Raw genomic sequence first — 21,835 nt, forward strand, 5'->3', positions numbered from 1 at the left:
CTCACCATGTAGAAGGGAGCTGCCCCCCTAAACTATCTCCTCCCTCCCTCTCTGTCCCCTGCCAGGAAGACTTATTTCTAGCTTGGAGGAATATTATTTAAAGTAACATTTCCACCCACCTCGGCTTCTCCGGGGGAAACCCGCTTCCATCCAGCCAGATTGCAGCTCGGTCTGGCGGCTCTGGGCTGGGGTTGGAACTGGGGTGCAGTGCGGGCAGCCCAGCAGCCTCGGGGTTTGCAGAGGCTGAGGGTAAGGATGGATGAATGATGGCAGCCCGGCCCCTCATATGCTCAGTTCTCAGGCATAGGACACTCAGCTAGGGGATTTGGACACCCCCACCTGTGACCCCCACTTCCCTAGCTCCTCATTCAGAGAGGAAGGTAGGAAGACATGTCAAGGGGTCCCTTCTGGCCAGAGGAGCATCCCCAGTGGGAAATATTGAGCCTTAAAGTCAACTTTCCCTTCTGTTCTTTCCTGAGACTGTGATCAGAGCAATGGGGCCCTTGGGAGCCGCAGTTTCCTCATTTGTAAAATGGAATGAGACCATCAGCAGTGCGCTGGGTTTTGCATACCACACGGTGGGTACCAGATTAGGAACCCCACACATCCACACACATGATGAGAACCAGCCAGACCCTACCAGGGGGAAGGGTGGGATTGGCAGGGACACCAGATGGGTGGGCTCAGAGAGAAGCACGGGGTCAGACACCCCACTTCTGAACGTGTGTTCCCTCACCTGGCAAACTCGATGTTGGCCTCCTGGCCTTGAATCCAAAAATTCCCTCCCCTCCACATCATTGCCCCTTCTAATGCTTCCTCTTTGGGGAAGACTCACAAGTAGCACTGAGGGTACCCAACACAATCTGGATGGTTAAATGTTCTGCCCAGGGGATGCTTGATGGGGTCCGTGGTACTGGGGGACCTGGGATAGAACTCGGGTCCTTGTGCAGGGCCATGCACCGTGAACTACCTCCCGGCCCATGATTCCTATAGTCTGAGGATTTCCTCACAGTCGGTGGCAGGTAGACCACGGTCTATGATCTTCAGGGACATGGGGTGACTCTGACCCCATGAGCTCCTTTCCAGCCTTGTATCCCCTTGAGGCTGAGGGACCTGGAAGTGCCCAGGGATCAGGGCAGCAATGGGTTGGGGAACAGAGACACCTCTTCCAGGAGGTCAGGCCCCAGGAACTAGGAAACACCTTGAGTCACCCAATCTTTGACCCCCCCCCCTTTCAAGGCTGGCTTATATATTGATTTCTTTTTTTTTTACATGTAAAATAATCATTTTATTTTAATATTTTGCATCATTTACAACCCACTCTGTATAAAATTAATGGTATATTCTTTGAGCAATAACATCTTAAAAATAAATAAATTAAATTCTTATTAAATACAGCCACAGGATTCAGAGAGCACTGCTTGATGTTGTTCAAAAAGCCAGAACCAACCAACCAAGCAAACAGACAAACAAACAAAAATCACCTCTCCAGGGCTGGAGCGATATAGTCCAGTGGAGGGTCAGGATGCTGACCTTGCACGTGGCTGACCCAGGTTTGATTTCTGGCACCACAGAGTCCTCCGAGGACTGCTAGGAGTAATCCCCCAGCATAGGAGTAAGCCCTGAGCACTGCTGAACGGGGCCCAAATGTACAGAAATAAAACCAGTCCATGTTCTCTGCTGTGCATCAACCCGGACCCCCCGCTGCTGCCCCCCTCTGAAAAAACACGTGTTTCCCCAGAATTTTCTTATGCAAATGCAGGAGGATGAGCCGCCCACACACTCCCTCTCCTTGCAGCAGGAGCCAGGCTCCCTGTGAGTGCTCGGCTCCATGGTGCCTGTGACAAGCTGTCTTGGAGATATTTCCGCCACAGCATGGAGACCTTTCTGGGCTGCTGATAGACAGACGGCTGCAGAGTTCCTGGGCTGCAGGGGGGTTGTGTGTTCTCATGGCTACCAGGCCAGGGGGTCTAGGTGGCTGCAGGGCTCAGTGTGGGGCAGCAAGGGAGACATCCTGGGGATGCTCAGCCCTAGCTCTACCCATCATAAGGGGTCTGGATGGGGCCTGGCTGGACCCCTGGCTCGAAGCACTGATGAGGGGCACAGCATGACAGTGCAGAAAGGGCTGGAACGGCTCCCCGGATCCCTAGATAGGAGACCAGCTGGATGGACTGAGCTGCCTGGGCAATGTGGCATCTTCTCTGGCACTGGGAGCCCTTTGGGGTTCAAGTCCTTGAATGTCAACGCTGATCTTTAAAATGATTCTTACTCGCATTAAATGCGAGATTTCAATTCCAGGAAGCTGTCAGGGGCTGATGCGGATACGAGAAATAATAGACAACACTCTCCTTGCATTGTCCTCGTGAATAAATCAGACGCGCAGGACGCACGCGGTGGGGGGAGCGTGTGAGAGTGCGCAAGTGAGCCCGCTGCACACCCAGGCAGCCGATGGTTATACTTGTCCATGCATCCATGCACCTGTACACACTCACACGCACATGACTGACAGACACGTTCACACATGTGTATGCCATGCATGCCTGTTTCATACATGCACACGGCCGAGGTACATGCTCACCCATGCATGAATGTCTGCTTCACACTCACACACGTACATGGGGCCAATGTACACACTCACACGTTCATGTATCCACCCACGCCCACTTCACACGCAAGTGCGCTGTCATTGCACATGCATGTACCACTACTGTCTACTTCATACATACACAGGGCGGATATACACATGTATTTATGTGTAGCATTAAATAATTAATGATGGAGCAGGATGGAGAAGGATGGAGGTGGATTTCTCCTTAGGCCCCGGCCACGTGGCTTCATCCCCCATCAACCAGCAGGTCTGGGGTCCAGGAAAGCGACAGGCAGTGAACTCACTCACAGGCAGACTTCAGGAATCATCAACTTTATTCTATGCCCTATTCACCACATGTGTGTGACCTATATCAGAACCTTTCAAGCACAGCCATTCTTCGCTAGCCCTGCCTCTTAACTCCTTTCAGCCATCTTCCCTTTGACCTCCATGCTGGCCAAAGACCAAAAAAAGGCAGAGCCAAAGGCCAAAAGGCAAAAGGCCTAATCCTCTGGGTCAAAGGCTTTATATAACCTTCCAAGACCATTCCCAGAAATGGGCGGGTCTCAGGTAGGCACATCTAAATCCAGGGTGGATGTTTATGTATTAGGAATGCCGACTTCATGCATGAAAAGGAAAGATGTGGGGCCGGGAAGGTGGCGCTACAGGTTAGGTGTCTGCCTTGCAAGCGGATGGACCGCGGTTCGATCCCCCGGTGTCCCATATGGTCCCCCCAAGCCAGGGGTGATTTCTGAGCGCATAGCCAGGAGTAACCCCTGAGCTTCAAATGGGTGTGGCCCCCCCCCAAAAAAAAAAAAGAAAAGGAAAGATGTGCGCACTCATACATACAAGCACCACGTACGCCTGCTTCACCATGCACACACTTGGCCAGTGTACACCCAACACACACGCATGCACCATGTATGTTCGCCTCGCAATGCAGCGTCAATGCACGCACAAACATGCATGAATCGTGCAGGCCTGCTTCATGCATGCACAGGGTTGATCACATATATACATGGACCATGCAGCCTGCTCCACATAGGCGCACACATAAACACCGCCGAAGTGCACGCTTAGCTGGTCATGCCTCCTTGTATGCTGCACACAGAACATTCCTCCATGCCTGCACAGTCACGGTCAGTTCACAATGCACACAGTGCCCACCTGACCACGCACATAGCCACTGTACATGGACAGAGCCGATGAGCATGACTGTGCATGCATGTGCCTGCATATGCCCACGAATGCCAATATGCATGCCACCCACACATGCACCACTGCATGCTATGCACACGTGTGCTTGTTCTTCCCACAATAGGGGTCAGGTAAGGTGTCAGCAGCTAGAAATGACTGATAGTTCACTCCTGCTAAGATTGTTTAAAAATGGGCCTGCGAAGTGGCGCTAGAGGTAAGGTGTCTGCCTTGCAAGCGCTAGTAGCCAAGGATCAGGTTTGATCCCCCGGCGTCCCATATGGTCCCCCCAAGCCAGGGGCAATTTCTGAACACTTAGCCAGGAGTAACCCCTGAACATCAAACGGGTGTGGAAAAACAAACAAACAAACAAACAAACAAAAACAAAAAAAGAGATTCATTTAGGGGTCGGTGAGGTGGCGCTAGAGGTAAGGTGTCTGCCTTGCAAGCACTAGCCAAGGAAGGATCATGGTTCGATCCCCCGGCATCCCATATGGACCCCCCCAAGCCAGGGGCAATTTCTGAGCGCTTAGCCAGGAGTAACCCCTGAGCATCAAATGGGTGTGGTCCAAAAAACCAAAAAAAAAAAAAAAAAGATTGTTTAAAAATGAGGGAACCTACCCAGGGTGAGTTCACGGGGGCACAGAAGAGCCAGGTACTTAGCGGCAATCATGCACCATGACACCCCTGAGCTGGGGACATGGAGATCGCTGTCCTCAGAGCTGGGCATCCCATACTATAGTAGGAGGTGTCTGCTCAAGGGAAACTCAGTTCATACAGAAGATGGGGGCTTGGAGAGGTTCAGTAACTTGCCTCAGATTACACTGCACCTGGAAACAGCCCAGAACCTGTTGATGGGAATTTGTCAACACTAGATGTGCCACTCCCCAGGTGCTGGGGTGGGTAGTGGAGCCTCGTATTCCTGGGGTTTGCTTTGCAAGAGAGTTTGGTCAACTTAGACACAGGGGCATCTCCCTGGGAACATGGGGGTTATAAACAGACCAGGCAAAGAAGTCAGGGGGATCAGTTATGAACTCAGGGGCCCAGGGAATATAGTGAAACAGAGCTTCTGTTCCAGATGAGTTCCTGGGGTGGGAATCTCTCCACCCCTGCCAGTGTCTGTCTGACCCTGAATGGGGGTTAGAGAGAGATGCACAAATCATTGTCTCCCTTTGTAAATTCTAGAAACCTGAAGTGTGCTACCACTGAGGCTCCATCTCCTCTCACTGTATCTCTGCCCACAGCCCCTTCCTGAGTCTCTGAGTCTCTGCCCCCTTTCCTGGGGTGACCCAGGCCATCTCCCCACTAAGGTCCCTTACTTCACCCCACTGTACATGTTCCCGACAGCCTGAGTCTGTTCTAGCCAAAGCTGCTCAGTGCCAGTGGAGTACAGCCTGAAAAACAGATCTCTGGGGTTTGGTGGTAGGAGTGGACAGTCCCATGATGGACTGCCATTCCTGAATGGTCTCCCCAAGACTTCAGAAAGAAGGTGAGAATCATGAGCACAGCTGGGTGTGGCCCCCAAACAAAAAATATAATCAAAGACAGCAGGTCTGTAAGGCTAAACCTCTAAGACAAATCTGGGAGCATCCGGTGCACAGATGGGGATCCTGGCCATGGGGAACAGGGAAGGGTTAACTGAGTTGGTGGAAGTGGACAGGAGTCCACTGGGCTTTGGGGAGTCTAACGTTGTCCCAAACAAGGATCAGGTGAAGACCCTCCCACCTGATCCCCTGCACATCCCCTGCACTGCCCTTCCTTACACCCCCATTCTTTCCTTGCCCCCTACCTCCCAGCTTCTTTATGGCAGCCCAGCCATGATGCTGCCTGCACGAGTGACTCAGATCAGAACCAACGTCTTATCAAGCCTCTGGCACCCCACCTGCATCACACACACAAACTCGGGGTGGCATCCACCAGTGAGGGAAGCTGGGCCCCGGTGCTGGCTTTGACAGTGAATGTTTGTCCCAATGTGACTGAGGTGATTGGGGTATAAAGCCCAGCACTCAGACTTTTGTACCTGACTATAATGAGACAGGGAAAGTCACCTACAGCCAGACCACAGCCAGTGGGGGTAATCCAATGCGTGGGCTAGAAATCTAGCACCCCTAGATTTTTCCCCCTGTATTCTCCCATCCCCAAAACCTCCATACAGTCAGGGACCAGCTCCCATATCTATCTACTTGCAAAGGCGAGGCGATTTGGGGGGCCTTTCCCAGGCCAGATGCCCTTCTATTGGTATTTTGTGTCTTTCCAAGCCTTTGGTGTTGCAGAAAACCATACAATCATCTTTCTCAGATGAATCCAGATGAAACCTGAACTGTGATTCCCACAAGCCACTCCCTTACCAAATGTGAGGCATATTTATTTATTTATTTAGTGCTTTGGGGCATACCCAGTGATGCTCAGGATTACTGACTCTTCACTCAGGACTCATCCTGGTGTAAGACACTCTATAGGATGTCAGGGATCAAACTTGAGTCCGCCATGTGCAAGGCAAATGCCCTCCCTGCTGTGTTATATTGCTTTGTTTCCATCCCACCTGTGTAGTGTGGCTTGGTCTCTCCCCCCCCTCTCTCTCCTTCTCTCTCTCTCTCCCTCTCTCTTCCTCTCTCTCCCCCTCCCTCTCTCTCTCTCTCTCTCTCTCTCTCACACACACACAGACACATACACACACATGCACCCAGATATCCTTAGAGAACGATGAACCTCAAAATACTTTGCCTGGTACCTGCAACTTCATGGAGCCACCAGAGAACCCAAGAACTGCATCCTTTGGGGTTAGCTAGGAGTATTAGTACTATCCCCCCAGCCTACAGTACCCACCGTGGTACTGTCTGATGCCAAGCAGGAATCAGAAGAGTGAGAGCAGGAAGTCACAGTCTGTGTGGCACCCTGGTAAGAACCAAGAGGCTGCTGATGAGAGATCCTGGGCACATGGAGAGCAGCTCAGGGATGTCCTTTTCCATTGCCAGCCTCTGGCCCCCTCATTTTTCACACACACCCTGCCAAAGCCATCTTAAGGCAATACGGTTGGATTTAGCTACTGGGACTCTCTAAATCCCAGCACTGGCTCATCTTTGAGTCATAAGGGACTTGTTATGTCCCTTAATAAACCCCAAAGGATAATGGATAATTAATACTAAGAAGGTCAAAAGCACTGGAGAGAAGGGTGAAGGCGGCACCAGGTGGTACTTAATGCATAGAGATGAGGTGAGCTTCCTGCCCGTGCAGTCTTGCTCCCTGTCTCCCCCCCCCCCCCCCGCCTCAATCAGGTTCCAGATTTCCCCAGTATAAAGGCTGAAGGGGGCTAAGTTCATATTTATATGAACCTTTTCTCTGGCTCCTGAGACTCCCCGCTCCCCATTCCACCCTGCTTGCTGGGTCCAGGCCTGTCTGGGACTGGTCACCCTGCAGGGCATGGTGTGGGCAGTTTGAGGATACCCATATCCCCTCCCCATAGACCTGTCTCCAAGTTTGAGTCTTTACCCAAGAGTAAAGAGTCTTTACCCAGTGTGGCTCATTCAGAGCCCCCCTTGGCATGTACCCCTTCTTCTAGCCTTGGCTCTGGGCCCTGTCCCTTTGGGGCTCTGGGCTCTTTTTCTATTGAGACAAGAAAGCAAGTAGCTTCGAGGTCTGGTGTCAGATCTCAGGAGGAGGAAGGGTTTGAGTGTGGGCGAGCACTGTTTGTGGTGTGACCTCTGGCAGGAGGCCTGGTCTCTCAGTGCCTCCTTTCCCACCTCGGAGAGAATGATAATAAAAGAAACCGCATGGTCTGAAGCCTTTTACTCAGGAGACTCCATTTATTACTCACTGCCTTATGAGAACAGAATGAATTTCCACCAAATTTGGCAGCTGGAAAGGCAGAGGAAACTCAGAGAGGGTTAGTAGCTTGCCCAAGGTGACACGCCATAGGCAGAACCCATCTGATCCTCCTGATGGCACCCCACGGAGATGAGACCAACTTTGCAAGCCAGAAGGCCAGAGCTAGAGGTAGATTGCAGGAAACTGGCTGAGTCAATCATCTTTGGGGTTCACTTGGCATTCACTTGTTGAGTCCTAGTAGTTGGGAAAGAGTCCCTACCACTGGTCATGTCTCTGGGCTGGGCCAGGCTTGGTAGTCTGCTGAGAGCTTTTCCAGGTCAAAGGGCAGATGGAACATGAGCTGCAGGGCCATCAATTTCCCACTGTTGCCCCTATCCATGGCCCAACATTTGTTCAATCCTTGACAAGAGAAGTCCCCCCTGCCATAATCTTTCCACAATGTAACCCTGCTTCTGGCTGATTCCTGGCATGAAAGCCCCCACTTCCAGTCACTTTAGGTCTATGCTTGGCCCCATGCATACCCGGTTCTGGCCAAGGTCAAGCTCGATGCATTCCCACTTTCAGTCTCCATCTGGCATTACAATACACTTCCCGCCAATGTCATGCATGACACACCTCTACTTCCGGCCTCCACCTGGCACTGCACACACTTCCGGTCAATGTCATGCATGATGCACCTCCACTTCCGGCCTCCACTTAGTACTACACCTCTACTTCTGACCACTGTCACTCACAGACACACCACTTCTGGCCTCCATCTGGCACCACAATACACTTCCGGTCAATGTCACACATGACACACTCTACTTCCAGCCTCCACCTGGCCCTGCATACACTTCCGGTCAATGACACGCATGGTGCACCTCTGCTTCTGGCCTCCACCTGGCACCATACCTCCACTTCCGGCCAATGTCACGAATGACACACCTCCACTTCCGGCCTCCACTTGGCACCACATGTACTTCTGGCCAATGTAATGCACCTTCGCTTCTGGCCAATGTAAGGTCTATACCCTATGCCTATGTCATGAACAATCTCCAAAGTTGTCCTCAGAGGTAACTTCAGAGATGCTCATTAAGGGGCCAAGACCAGACCTGCATATAAGGTCTCCCCAGAAGCTGCTGTCCATCACAGTTTTTGGGGTGCACATACTGCCGGGTCTGGGGGGACCTGGGTGCTCAGAGTCACAGCAACCCCCATCAATCAGGATGTTCATCCCCAAATATGTGCACACCCCCTGACCTGCTTCTACTTACAGAATATGCAGGAACATTTTGAAGCCCAGGCCAAGTAACTTGGAGTCCTACATTCCAGTTCTCAGACCAGAGTCTCGAGTCTGCCATGTTGTGAGGTGAGATCACCCTTAGAAAGAATGAGCACTGCTAGCTGAGTCCCGCCAGCAACTTTGCTAGTGGCTGGGAGGGCATAGATCAGTCTTGGTTTTGCAGCAGCAGAAGTAGCAGGTGATGGGGAGTCCAGTCTGCACATCTCTCCATTTTCTGTCTTCCTTAGGGTGTGGGAGTGAAGGGCAAGGAACAGAGATGAGCTTCCAGATGGCTGCCTTGGGCCTGACCTCCTCAAATGTTCTTTTCCCTCCAGTCCATAGGATGCTTATCTTCTCTCTTTCCTACTATTGGGGTGGTCCCTTCAATTCTGCTCCCCCATCAGCTGAAAGCTCTCTCTTCTCTTGCTCACTGGAGCTGAAACTCTAGCTTTGACGCCTGTCACCGGGGCCCTGGCAGCTGGTTGGGTGCAGACCTATGGTGGGCTGGTTCATGGACACCAACCCTCCCCCTCAACTATCAAATCAGAAAATAGGGACTTTGTAGACACTCTTCCTGGGTGGGGGATCGATAATGCTACAAGGCAGAAAGACCACCTGTATCCTCTCCCTTTAAGAAATCCCATTAATAAAATAGGGGTTCAGGAACCAGGGCACCCCAACTGCCTGGGCGTCTGTCTGGATAATTTTCTGGCCTGAATTCATACCTGACCTGGAGCCAAAATTGAATCCTGTGCCCTGGCTGAAAGCCAAGGAGGGTTTGATATGAGATTCAGGGTGTGTGTGTGTGTGTGTGTGTGTGTGTGTGTGTGCAAGTCTCCAGTCCAGCTGTGTGCTAGTGGCTCTCTATTCAGTATCTCAGATCAAAGACATATGCCTGCTGGGAAGGGCAGTCTCTGCCCGCCCCTTGAGCACAGTGAACCATGCCCAACCACGCCTCTGCCCGCCCCTTCAGCACACCTACGCCCACTAGGAGGGCCTTTGCCTACTCCTATCCCCTCAACACAGAGCCACGTCCACTCACACCTCTGCCCACCCAAGCACAAAGCCACGCCCACCGGCCCGGGCACTGGTTCTGAACCTGGGGTACCAATTGCAGGGGCCAGTTGTAGGTAATGAATGATCAAATGCTTCCTAATTTGCATGTTATATTTTGCGTGCCCTGCAATCCATCTACTTCTCTGAGCCTTCATCGTGGGGTTCAGTTCTGAGTTTCTCAGCATCTGTTTTGGGGTTCCAGTGAGACTGGTCCTGGGAAGTGCGTCAGTCTTTGAAAGAAGGGGAGAGATAGTTAAGGGGTGTGTGTAGCTCCTGGGGGCGGACCTGCATGTTCTTAACATGTTCTATGCAATGGGAAGTGAGGGGGCAGAAGCCAGTTTAGTCTGTCACTCAGGGTCCTGGGAAAGACTTTTTCCTCCCAGGTTGGACTTTCCCAAATGCAAGGATTTGGCCAGGATGTCTCAGGCCCAGACACTGTGTCAATGCCCAGGATGACCCCTCCTTCCCCCCTCTGTCCAGTAAGCTGCCACCTGACACCCATCACCAGCTTCCCCAGCAAAGGGGGGGCCCCTTCCTCCCCCTGTCAGGCCTCATTCAGGAGCATGTGCAGTGGCGTTGCTATGGAAACCGAGACAGCCAATGCCTTTTCCAGGCCACAGCCTTTTCCCTCTTCCATTCTGAACTTATTCATCTTAATTGACATAATTATTACCACACCAACTGGAGGCCCAGACAACAGCCGGGCCCCTCCCTACCCGTTCTCTGCCCTGGCTTGGTGTGGGGGATGGAGGGGTGCACTCTGCAGCTTTTCACCCTCCTGTTATGTCCTTCTGTCTCTCAGTGGCGGATGAGAGTCATGGTCGGGCTCCTTAAGCCAAGGAAGAGAGGTTTTTTTAATTTTATTTTATTTTTGTTTTCTGGGCCACACCCAGCAGTGCTTGGGGGTTACTCCTGGCTCTGCACTCAGAAATCGCTCCTGACAGGCTAGGGGGACCATATAGGATGCTGGGAATTGAACCTGCACCTGTCCTGGCTAGGCTGCATGATCGCTCCGGCCCCCTATATATTTATTTTTATTTATATGTTTTTACTTTATGTGAGTTACACCCAGCTCTGGTTTGATTCCTGGTTCTGTGAAGATGGGGCTGCTGAGGGGACCACATATGAGATAGAATCAGGGTTGGTGGTATGCTAGTACCCTGCCCTTGTACTGTTTGGACAGCCTGGGAAGGAGCTACTTTAGGGGAGGGTAAGCTTTTCGGTTTGTTTTGGGGCCATACCTGGCAATGCATAGGGGTTACTCCTGGCTCTGCACTCAGGAATCACTTCTGGTGGTGCCTAGGGGACACTATGAAATGTTGGAGATCAAACCCAGGTTGGCTGCGTGCAAAGCAAGTGACTTATCTGCTGTGGCTCCATGACTCTTGGAAGGTCTTTAAACTCTTCCTCCATGGTTGGAGGTCATCCCCCCCCAATTGGCTGTGGGGCTCTTTGGAGCCCTTCCCATCCCACCCTGAGCCTTCCCCAAGGACCCCATGATTTCTAAACTCGTTAACTTTTAATTACTACCTCCCCTTTGCCTGAGTACACTGGCGCTGTGCCACGGACATCTCTATTAAAATTCAATTTATGCCCATCATAACTAATCCCTGCATCTCTGCTTCCCCACCGGCAGGCAGCCTTCAATTTCCAGACATGAGGCCCAAATTTGGGACCAAGTTGGAGAAACCTCTGAGGAGCTGAAAGTGGACTGCAGGGCCAGTGGGGGGGGGGGTTTGGGAGTTTGGCTTTGTAGAGGATAAGGAGCTGGAATCCCCCCTTTGAATGTGAGAGCCAGAAGAAAATAGGGACAGCGCCAGACAGGGGGTGGGTAAGATGGAATCCATTTTCTGCCATGGCATTCTGGCCACCCCTAACTAATATGATGTCGCCCCTAGGAAGCACAGAACAGAAACTGAGGGAAACTGAGGCTGGGGCCCAGTGACTAGCTTGCCTGAAATAGTCAGTTTGGGGGAGGCGGGTCTATCTTGTTAATTCCAAAAGGAGCTTAGAGAAGAGTTGGGGCAGGTGAGGGGAGACAGGTTTGGGGTGTCCGCCCCTCTTCCGCCCCTCTTCCTGCTCGAGGCAGGGCAGATGTGTGGCGGGGAGAGGAGGCAGGAGCTGCATACACACACAAATTTTGTCTGCCCTGTCCGTCCTTCCTTCCAGCCACACCTGCCAAGTACCATGATGTTAGCTAGCCTGGCCCCTCATATCCTGGCTTCTTTGGGGGTACCCAGTGCTGGATCAGGCAGGCAGAGTCCCTAGTAGAGCCTGCTAAGGGGTCCCTTGCTGTTATGTCTGCTATTCCTTCACTGGATAGTGGGGAAGAGGATATGGGCCAGGTCTGGTTCCAGGCTTGCAGGCCATAGTAGGAGATGGACGAACGTGGGTGGGACTTAAAATTTTGAGCAAAAACCAGACAGTGGGACCTGAGCATGGGTGGGGCCTGGATCTGGGCATAGGTGAGATCTGGACTTGGCTCTAAATTTAGTGGGAAATTGGACATAAGTGGGAACCGGGCATGAATGGGGGTCTAGATGTGGGCGTGACCTGGGCTTGGTGGCTTTAAACTTGGGTGGGTTGGAAGTGGATGTGAGCCAGAACCAGACGTGGTAGCTCTGAGTAATGACCATCTGAGATGCTACCACAGAGAGCTGCTAACACCAGGACTGAGGTGGCCCCTGTTCTGGGTGGGTGTGACCTCAGGAAATCCCTCCAGGTCTCCAGTACAGCTCCCCCAGGCTGATTTTTGGAGATAAAACACACCCTTTCTGGAGTGCTTAGGATGGCTGGTCCTCTTGTGTGCCCCTGTGCTGGACGAGGGAAAGCAGGACAGAAGAGAGCAGAAAAGCATCACAGGCCCGGGCAGAAAGGTTTCTGGGTGAGACCTTCCTCTGCGGCGGGATGGCTGTGTGGCTCTGGGAAAGTTAGTTAAGCTCTCTGAGCTGTAATATCAAGCCACGAGGACTGCAGTCACTGAAGCCCAATTTCCTGGAACTATTGCCCAGAGAGTTTGCTTGGGCTCTTGGTACCCATGTTAGCAGGTACTGCTGCTGGTTGTGCCCTGCTTGTCCTTCAAAGCAGAGGAGAGTGGAAGTAGTTGGCCAGGGAGGTCCTCTTCTTTTTTTTTTTTTTTTGTTTTGTTTTTTTGGGCCACACCTGGCGGCGCTCAGGGGTTACTCCTGGCTGTCTGCTCAGAAATAGCTCCTGGCAGGCACAGGGGACCCTATGGGATACCGGGATTCGAACCAACCACCTTTGGTCCTGGATCAGCTGCTTGCAAGGCAAACACCACTGTGCTATCTCTCCGGGCCCGGGAGGTCCTCTTCTTTCCCTTAAGATCGGGAGGCTATGGGGTTCCACTCAGGATTCATCCTACTTGAGAGCCTTCTCCAGAAATATCACATACAAGGTTCTCTTCCTCCTGGGCTCTATCTCCCTGCTGCCGGGATCAGAAGTCTGGGTTGTGCTGGAGGCATCCCTTCCCCACATCAGCCAAATGCCAGGGGCTACAGGGACAGTCCGTGGGCACAGAGATCCTTAAGGGTGTCTCAAAGTGGATAAAAATGTGTCAGTAGGGGCCAGAGCCATAGGACAGTGGGGAAAGTGTTTGCCTTGCACGTAGCCAGCCTGGGTTTGATTCCTGGAAGCCCATAGTCCCCTGAGCCTGCCAGAAGTAATTTCTGAGAGCAGAGCCAGGAATAACCCCTGAGTACTTTTGGGTGTGGCCCAAAAATCAACAAAAAAATGTGTCAGCAGGAGCAGAGGTCCAGAGTATTTGACTGCAAAATATGTCACCAACAGGGAGCCTGCCAGAGGATCTCAGTCCTGTCTGTCCCTGCATCAGCAGCATCCACAGCCTTTGCAGACCCCTCATCTGCACCTCAGTGATTTTCAGGGGGATGGGCAGTAGAAAGTCACTACCAGACGTATTCCCACCGTTCTAGAGGGACAGGCACTTCATGCCCTTCGAAAGGGCCCCCTTGAGTCATGCACTGGGTCAGACAGGTGGGCTGCATGGAATCTCACGCTCATGCTCGCTCTAAGGCAGCGTCGCTGAATAGGTCACAGTCGGCTGGCAGAGAAATCCTGCCCAAGGTCATGGAGCTGCCACGCAGAGGGAGTGAGATAGCGTCCAGACAGGGCTAGCACAGGCTCCAAGCAGAGAATTTTCACACTGCCCCCAAAATGGATGGGAAACCCTCCTATCCCCCAAAAGTGCATATATGTAACAGATGCATTCATTTGGTGATGTGTAGGTTTCACACATGTATGCTCTCTCTTCCCCCCCCCCCCCCTCTCTCTCTCTCTCTCTCACACACACACACACACACACACACACACACACACACACACAGCTCTAAACCCTTGTTACAGATCTCTGAAAATAAAGACCCTCAGAGAGCAGGCGTGAATCTCAACTTGCTTCCTTCGGAGACGGGTGGGAAAGAGCTGAATTTACAGCAGCACTTCCAGTCTTATTTCCTCTCAACTTGCTGAATAAATCCAGCTTGCTTTCTTGCCTGGAAATTGGATATTATCACCAAACTCAGAGCCAGGGCTTTGCAAGAGCTGAAACGGTGCCCAGCGGCCAGCAATGGGCAGAGAAGTGTGGGATTGAGAAATGGACCCCCGCCTGTGATACCGTCTCCACGTCACACCTCTTTAAAAGGTGATTCCAGAATATTCTTTTGGACCAGAAAGCAAGTGAGCCCTCACGAGCCACCCAGCAGAGCCAGGTCAAAAGGAGAGAGACCAGTTTGCAGCATCAGCATGGGGGCAGAACTGGGGTGGGGAAGGGCAAGGGGCAGAGAAATATGATGATCCTTGAAAGGAGGTAGAAATTCATAGAGGTGGGGCCGGGCAGTGGCGCTAAAGGTAAGGTGCCTGCCTTGCCTGCACTAGCCTTGGACGGACCACGGTTCGATCCCCCGGTGTCCCATATGGTCCCCAAAGCCAGGAGCAACTTCTGAGCACATAGCCAGGAGTAACCCCTGAGCGTCTACCGGGCTTGTTGTGGCCCAAAAAACCAAAAAAAAAAAAAAAAAAAAAAAAAAAAAAAAAAGAAATTCATAGAGGAGGGACTGAGAGATGACTTAAGGCTGGAATGTATCTTTGTTGGGGGAGTCTCAGGTTTGATACTCCCAGCTCTGGGGGTGGGTAGAGAGGAACCCCTGCCCCCCAACCCTGTAGTGGAAAAGCCCTTGAGCACCACTAGGTATGGAAATAGAGAAATGGCAACACCATCAACAATAACACAGTGTAGGGGAAAGTATTCATCGGTTCATATTGATGGTAAATTATTTTAAAGGGGTTAAGAAAGGAAAGCTCTTTTTAGACTGAAATAAAAGGATGCCAAGTAATGGGAAAAGGAATGGAAGAAGCAGAAAATCTACTTATTACAGCTGCTAAAATAATCAGACTTTCAGGTTTGTCTCCCAGTGTACTTTCCACCATGCGTGTGGGGGACTTGGAGGACACTCAGCAGGGCAGGAGGAAAAAAGATGGAAGCACATGACCATGGGGGTTTTGGACCATGATCTCTTTGGTCAACTGTCCACACCCATAGGCACAGATCACTCATTATGGAGCAAATTGCCATAGAAGTCTCTAGACCTGCCTGTTATTTTTGCCAAGGAGGCAATCTGAACCCAAGATGTAAACTCATAAACTGGTGGTGGTGGGGAACATTCTGTACAACTGGCTGGATCTGAATGTTTTGGGGCCCTGGAAGAAGGAAAGAGATGGCAGGGAGAAGGTCTACACTCATGGGTGGGTGGGGGAGTGTTTAAAGAGTCTCGAACTCTTATTTTTCTCCTGAGTGCAACAAAAACACCACAAGTGGCTATGGAGGACGCTACTGGGACAAATGAAAATTTTTGATTCATACAGCACACGAGATAATAGTGCTGCGTCAATGTGACAGTTCCCAAGAGGGCAGATGGTGCCGTGGTTCCGAGGCAGCCCTGTTCGTGGGAAATACTATGAAGGGCGAAGGTGGTGTGATGTCTGCAGCAATTGCTTCCTTCCCTCCTTCCCTTCCTTCCACAGCCAGGGTGTGTGTGTGTGTGTGTGTGTGTGTGTGTGTGTGTGTAGGGGGACCATATGTGGTGCTGGGATTGAAATAGGATTGGATGTGTGCAAGGCACACCCTCCTCACTGTACGATTTCTCTACCCCCAGCAATGATGTTGTTAATTCAGAAAAACACGTTCCTAGACGTGAGTCTGCAGAAGGCAGGATATTAGCAACCCATGAATGGGGAAATGAATGTATGCAGAAGTTTGTGCTACTTGGAAAATTTGTCCTAGACTGTAAAACTTCAAAAAAGAAAATAAAAGGAATGAGGAAAGAAAGAAGAGAGCGAAGCCACAAGAGAGGTAGGGACACCAGCTGGTGGCCAGGTCATCATTGGGGGGTTGACTGTTAGTCCTTTTTATTATGAACCATGAGCCTCCAGCTGGGGGCCGCCATGCTGATTTGTCGAAGACACGTGATACAAGACTGACCAATCACAGTTCTTAATACAGCTGCCCACTATGATTGATGGGGATGATCCTGGCTGGACCAATCAGAATCCTTCCCTCCTTTCTTGGAGCCAATCAGAAACCATCTCTTCTTCCTTGGGACCTTTTTTATTCTTCCCCAATAAAATTATCCAGAATTTTATTTTCTCTGCTGCATTGGGGCTCTGAGCTCATTATGGGAAGGCAAAGTGAACCCAGAGAGGGCCCAGCTGAGCAGCAGGAACAAGGTCTGGTTGTCCCTGGTCCTGGTTCCAAGTACTGATGTCCTGGAACCGTGGTGGTTTCCCCAAAGCTTTGGTCCTTGTTCTGTGGTAGATTTGCAGTGCCCAGTGAGTGCAGTCAGAAGGCAAGGAGTGGAAAGTAGACAAAGGGCAGTGGACAGTGGCAAAAGGCAGAGGTGTGTGTTTGTGTGTGTGTGTGTGTGTCCAGAGATCTGAAGCCCAGAGTGGCTGTCCCTGGGAGATCTGAAGCCCAGAGTGGCCATCCCTGGAAGCTTCCAGAACCTGGTCTACCTCCACAGAGAGGAAGGAGGTTGTGCTAATATACTCTGTGCTCCCATAATCACGCTCAGGGTAGTTGGGGCAGAAGGAACTCAGAACTGGGGGTTCACCCCAAACTCTGCCCCCCTTTTTTGGTGCCTAAAGGAGGTTCTTGGGAAGTGAAGGGGTGGCTCTCTTCCAGCCAGAAAATCCCCTTCTCTCGCTGTACCCATCGCTGGGGGAACAGATTTGTATCAGGATCCCCAGGGCAGGACAATCTCATTTCCCCAACAAAAACTCGATTATGCACATCAGGCATTAGGATTAACCACCAGCCCTGGGTTTAGAAACCAAAGAAAAAGAGGTTGAGAGGGGAGCAGGTGAAGGGAGATAGAAGGGGATTACAGGCCAGGCCCAGCTGGGGCACCCCTGACCCCTGCCCCTCGACTCACGGCCCACCTCTGAGATCTTTTCCCTTCTCCCTCCTTCCTTCTCTCCCCACTGGGCAGCATCCTGGCCCAGGACCTTTAACCCAGCACTGAGGTTATGGGCAGGCCGTGGAGTTCCTTGTGGACTTCTGGGAAACCACCTCCATGTCTCACCCCTGCATTATCACATGCACCCCGGTATGCTTCTAATTGCAGCCCCTGGAGGAAGCAGGAAGGGTTCCATCTCATTTGCTGACTCTATGCCACTTCAAGGAACCACATCCCAGTCCTGAACCACCTGGTCTGGCCAGAGTTAGTGGCTCCTCTCGAACCACCCAACCAGGCTCTGCTGTGTTCAGCGAGGAGGGGGGGTCTTCTTCCCAGCGGGGCTCTCTTTGCAACCCCATATTTCTGGCATCCCAGCCTTCTGGTGATACCGGAGTTGGAACCCCAGCACTACCCATTGTGGGGCGCAGGACACTTGCCTGTACTCCAGCGAGAATTTAGTGAGTTCCCGACTGTTGTGGAGCCACTTGAACTCCAGCGGCCAGCTGCCCTCGGCCATGCACGTCAGCACCAGGCGGTTCCCTTCCAGGTGCATCTGTGTCCGCACTGGCTCCGTCTTGAAATAAGGGGCTACATCATCTGCGGGGAAGACACACAAGCGGGTTAGCATGGACATGCCTCCTCTGCACGCATGCTCAGTGCATGCCAGGTGAGCCCCCTCTCCCAGGTACATGGGACTTCATGGTTTGGTACTCCCTGCCTGCACCCTGCCTCCAGACTGTGTCTGTAATCAGTCCCACTGTCCAGCCGTTCTTTCCTTCCTTCCTTCCTTCCCTCCCTTCCTTTCCTTTCCTTCCTTCCTTCCCTTCTTCCTTCCTTCTTTCCTTTGCTTCCTTCCTTCGTTCGTTCGTTCCGTCCTTCCTTCCATCCGTCCTTCCTTCCTTCCTTCTGGTTTGGGGCCACACCCACTGGCCCTCAAGGGTTACTCCTGGCTCTGCACTCAGGAATCACTCCTGGTAAGCTTGGGGGATCCTATGGGATGCCAGGGATTGAACCCGGGTCAGTTGCATACAAGGTAAACCTTCTCCCCTCGGTCTGGTCCCTGAGCATTTTCTTTCTGTCTTCCTTGATCCACCCCCTCTGACTCCTCCCAGCCCCACTCCATGCCCTTTGCTTCCCTCCCCAAGAGCAGAAGGATCCGGGGGTGCTGGCAGCTCTGCTAACTGGAAATGAGGGAGTGTGTTGCATATAAAGGGGTGTCTGAGCCCTGTGCCCCAGAATAAGGAAAAACCCACCCCAATGAGGCACAGGGCAGTGAGTCCCAGTGACCCTCTTTCTCCCCAGTCAGCCTGATCCTTCCATCTGGGACCTTCAGAGCCTACCTGCACTCTCTGGAAGCACGTCCTTCCACCTACCTGTACCCACACTAGGAGCACTGCAGGAGATACCCCAAAGTTGGCACTCAGGTCCTTGCTTGCTCCTTTAACCCCTGAGCTGTGTGCTAGAGTCCGGGGCTGAGTCTGAATTCTGACTTCCTCAATCCATGTGTCAATCTATGCATGCCCCACCTCCAGCCCAGCTCTCCATCACTACTTATTTTTAATCCTGATGCTGGGAATCGAACCCAGGTCTTACCCACTCTCCTAATAACCAGCCTGTGACAGGTACTTGTCACACTTATTGGAAAGGCGCCTTCTTTAAAAGCTGGGTTGTGGGCCTTGCCTATGGCACCCATCTCTGGCTGCCTGGCAGCGGAGATTGGCAGACACCCATCTACCCAAGAGGCTCCTCTGAGCCACTGGCCCACAGCCTGGGCACCCTCCCTTGACCCTCCCATACCCCCCTGCTGTTCCTCTCAGTGTAACAAACGGGTACAGTGGTGCTCCAGAGATGTGCTCACTCCCCACAGTCGGTTTCCAGAGCCCCGTGAATAGTATCTATGAGACCCGCCGTGGGCGCCTGTCTACGCCGATGTCTGAAATGAACTATTTCAGCCCCTTGGGGTCAGATCTACTGTGGGACTGGCTCAGCACCAGGCGCAGCAACCTGCGGGAAGTGTGCTTGTGACCACAGCCCAGCACACATGGCACATGGGAGCATACAGTGTGTACACCCAGGGGGATCGACAGCACACACGGACACATACACACACGCGCTTGATATGCATACAGGTGCAAATGCAAGATTGCAAGCCCACGGCCCACACTCCCTTTGGGAACCGGCTTATCTGGCAATTTGGTGCCAGGCCCACCTTTGCTGGTTTATAACACAGCTGCTCTGGAGGCACCAGCCCAGGCCCTGGGGTCTCTCTGGACGGACCGACTCTGGGATGAGAATGTGAGATGTTGCAAGTTAGCCCCTGAAGAGGTTGACTGATGGAGGGATGGAGGATGAGGCCTTTCTCTTTCAGCTCGGAGCACGCGTCTGCCACCCTGTCCAGCCAACGGTTCTGAGGTGAAATGGCGGGTAAACAGCTCGCAGTCAGTCAGGCTTGTGGAAATATTAGCTTTATTCAGTGGACAAGACTGCACTCAGCATAAGTTCCAGCCAAAAGCCTCTCGCCTTCCACAGACCCTTGTTTTTATCCCCCAGAATCAGGTACCACCCAATGGTGGGATCAGATACCAACCAATGGTGGAAGCAGAATCAGGTACCACCCTAGGGTGGGGGCAGAATGCCAGGTCACACCCTAGGGTAGGGCACAATCACCAATCAGGTTAGGGTCAGCAACATACTAATCCCCTAAAATATTTACATACACAACAGTGAGGTTTACTCTTCCTGGAGAGACATGGTGTCTCCTGTCCTGGATGTCACCAGGCAGCCTGGAGGGCCAAGGCTCCTTTCAGCAGATCCAGGAGTGGTGGGCCCTTGATTCACCTGCTGAACCCCTGCTTAGGTGGAGTTCTGCAGCAGAGCTGAGAGGCGGCTTCCCCTGGTGGCCAGATTTTAGGGAAAAAAGGGGGCTGGGGAGCAGTGCAAGTGTGCATATGCGAGCATGCTTGTACATGTGTAAACACATGAGATCGTATACACATGTATATGTGTGAATGTCCATGCATCTGCATATGTGTGTGAGGGTGTGTTAGTATATGGAATGGTATGAGCGAGACTGCGCATATGTGTGTGTCTGGGTGTTTGTGTGATGTGCTTGAAGGTGTGAGTGTGTTTATGAGGGTGTGAGGGTGCATATACATACACATGTGTGTGTATGCATGTGATTGTATGCACATGGGTGTATGTATTGTATCTGTGCATATGCATGCGTGAGCTCATGTGTATGCCTGTCTGAGTGTTGTGTGCATGGTGCCTGGAAGCACATGTGTACTGCTACGTGTCTGCATGTGTGTGGTGATGGCTGTGCACACTGAAGCCTGGAAGCAGGTTGTGTTGCTGCTGCTGCTTTGTGTGTGTGTGTGTGTGTGTGTGTGTGTGTGTGTGTGAGTGAGAGAGAGAGAGAGAGAGAGAGAGAGAGAGAGAGAGAGAGAGAGAGAGACACTGGTGTCTGCCCATGCACCGGGGGGGCATGTTGCTGGACCCCTAGGGTGGCGTCTCTGTGTGTCACTGTACTGTACGTGCATTTGAATTCCAAGAGCACACAAGAGAGTGACAGTCATAGGCCTCGAGCCAATCCCTTTGCCTCCTGCACTTCTGTTTCTGCAGCAATAAATGGGTCACTTTTGTCCTGGGGATTGGATAAATTTTGGGCGTCATGGAGTATAGAAAATCCCTGGTGCATGCTCCACTCGGGGGCTGTGGTTTCTAGGGAGCTCTGATCCTGGAAGCAGAGACAAATCTGCAACCCCCCCTCTATCCAATTCCTGGGAAGGAGCAGCGGCCCCTTTCAGTCTCCCCTCTGGTTTGTGCAGTGCACAACTCGCCCCACTGAGAATGGGGAATGGTGGAAAGCAAAACCCAACACACAGGCATCATCCCTGTAAGCTTTTCCCTACATAGAAATCAAACATACATGAAGCATTTATTTGGAACCCAAGCTGTTCCAGAGTTGACATTCGTTCGTTGTAGCACTAAGCACAATGGTCAGTCTGGAAATGGCAAAGGAACATGGGTCTGGACACACAGTGCTGTTCTACTTGGCTTCAAGTAGAATTTTCTCTTTTGGTTTTTGAGCCACAAATGGTGACGCTCAGGGGTTACTCCTGGCTCTGTGCTCAGAAATCACTCCTTGTTGGGGAACCATATGGAATGCTGGGGATCGAACCCAAGTCCATCCTGGATCAGCTGCGTGCAAGGCAAACACCCTATCGCTGTGCTATCGCTCTGGCTACCGTGTGACACCTGAGTCAGGTGAAGAGAAAATGAGTCCAAGTTGGAGAAGGACAAAAGTGGGGGTGATCTGAAAGTGGCCTTGAAAGACAACACGGTGGAATAGACTATCTTTCATTTCAACAAACCCTGGCATGCTCACTCAGAACTGGGGTGACCAAGGGATAATGGAAGAGATGG

General features: G+C 52.0%; 1 protein-coding gene across 1 annotated transcript in view; it reads right to left on the minus strand.

The window, feature by feature from the left end:
• Window positions 1-21,835, minus strand: part of SDK2 (sidekick cell adhesion molecule 2) — a 198,862-nt gene that overhangs the window by 95,665 nt on the left and 81,362 nt on the right. The window contains exon 2 of the mRNA XM_049769932.1: window positions 17,848-18,007. Coding sequence (XP_049625889.1) covers window positions 17,848-18,007 — 160 coding nt within the window. The remainder of the gene's footprint in view (window positions 1-17,847; window positions 18,008-21,835) is intronic.

The sequence above is a fragment of the Suncus etruscus genome, chromosome 1 (assembly GCF_024139225.1).
Source record: "Suncus etruscus isolate mSunEtr1 chromosome 1, mSunEtr1.pri.cur, whole genome shotgun sequence".
Taxonomy (NCBI): Eukaryota; Metazoa; Chordata; class Mammalia; order Eulipotyphla; family Soricidae; genus Suncus; species Suncus etruscus.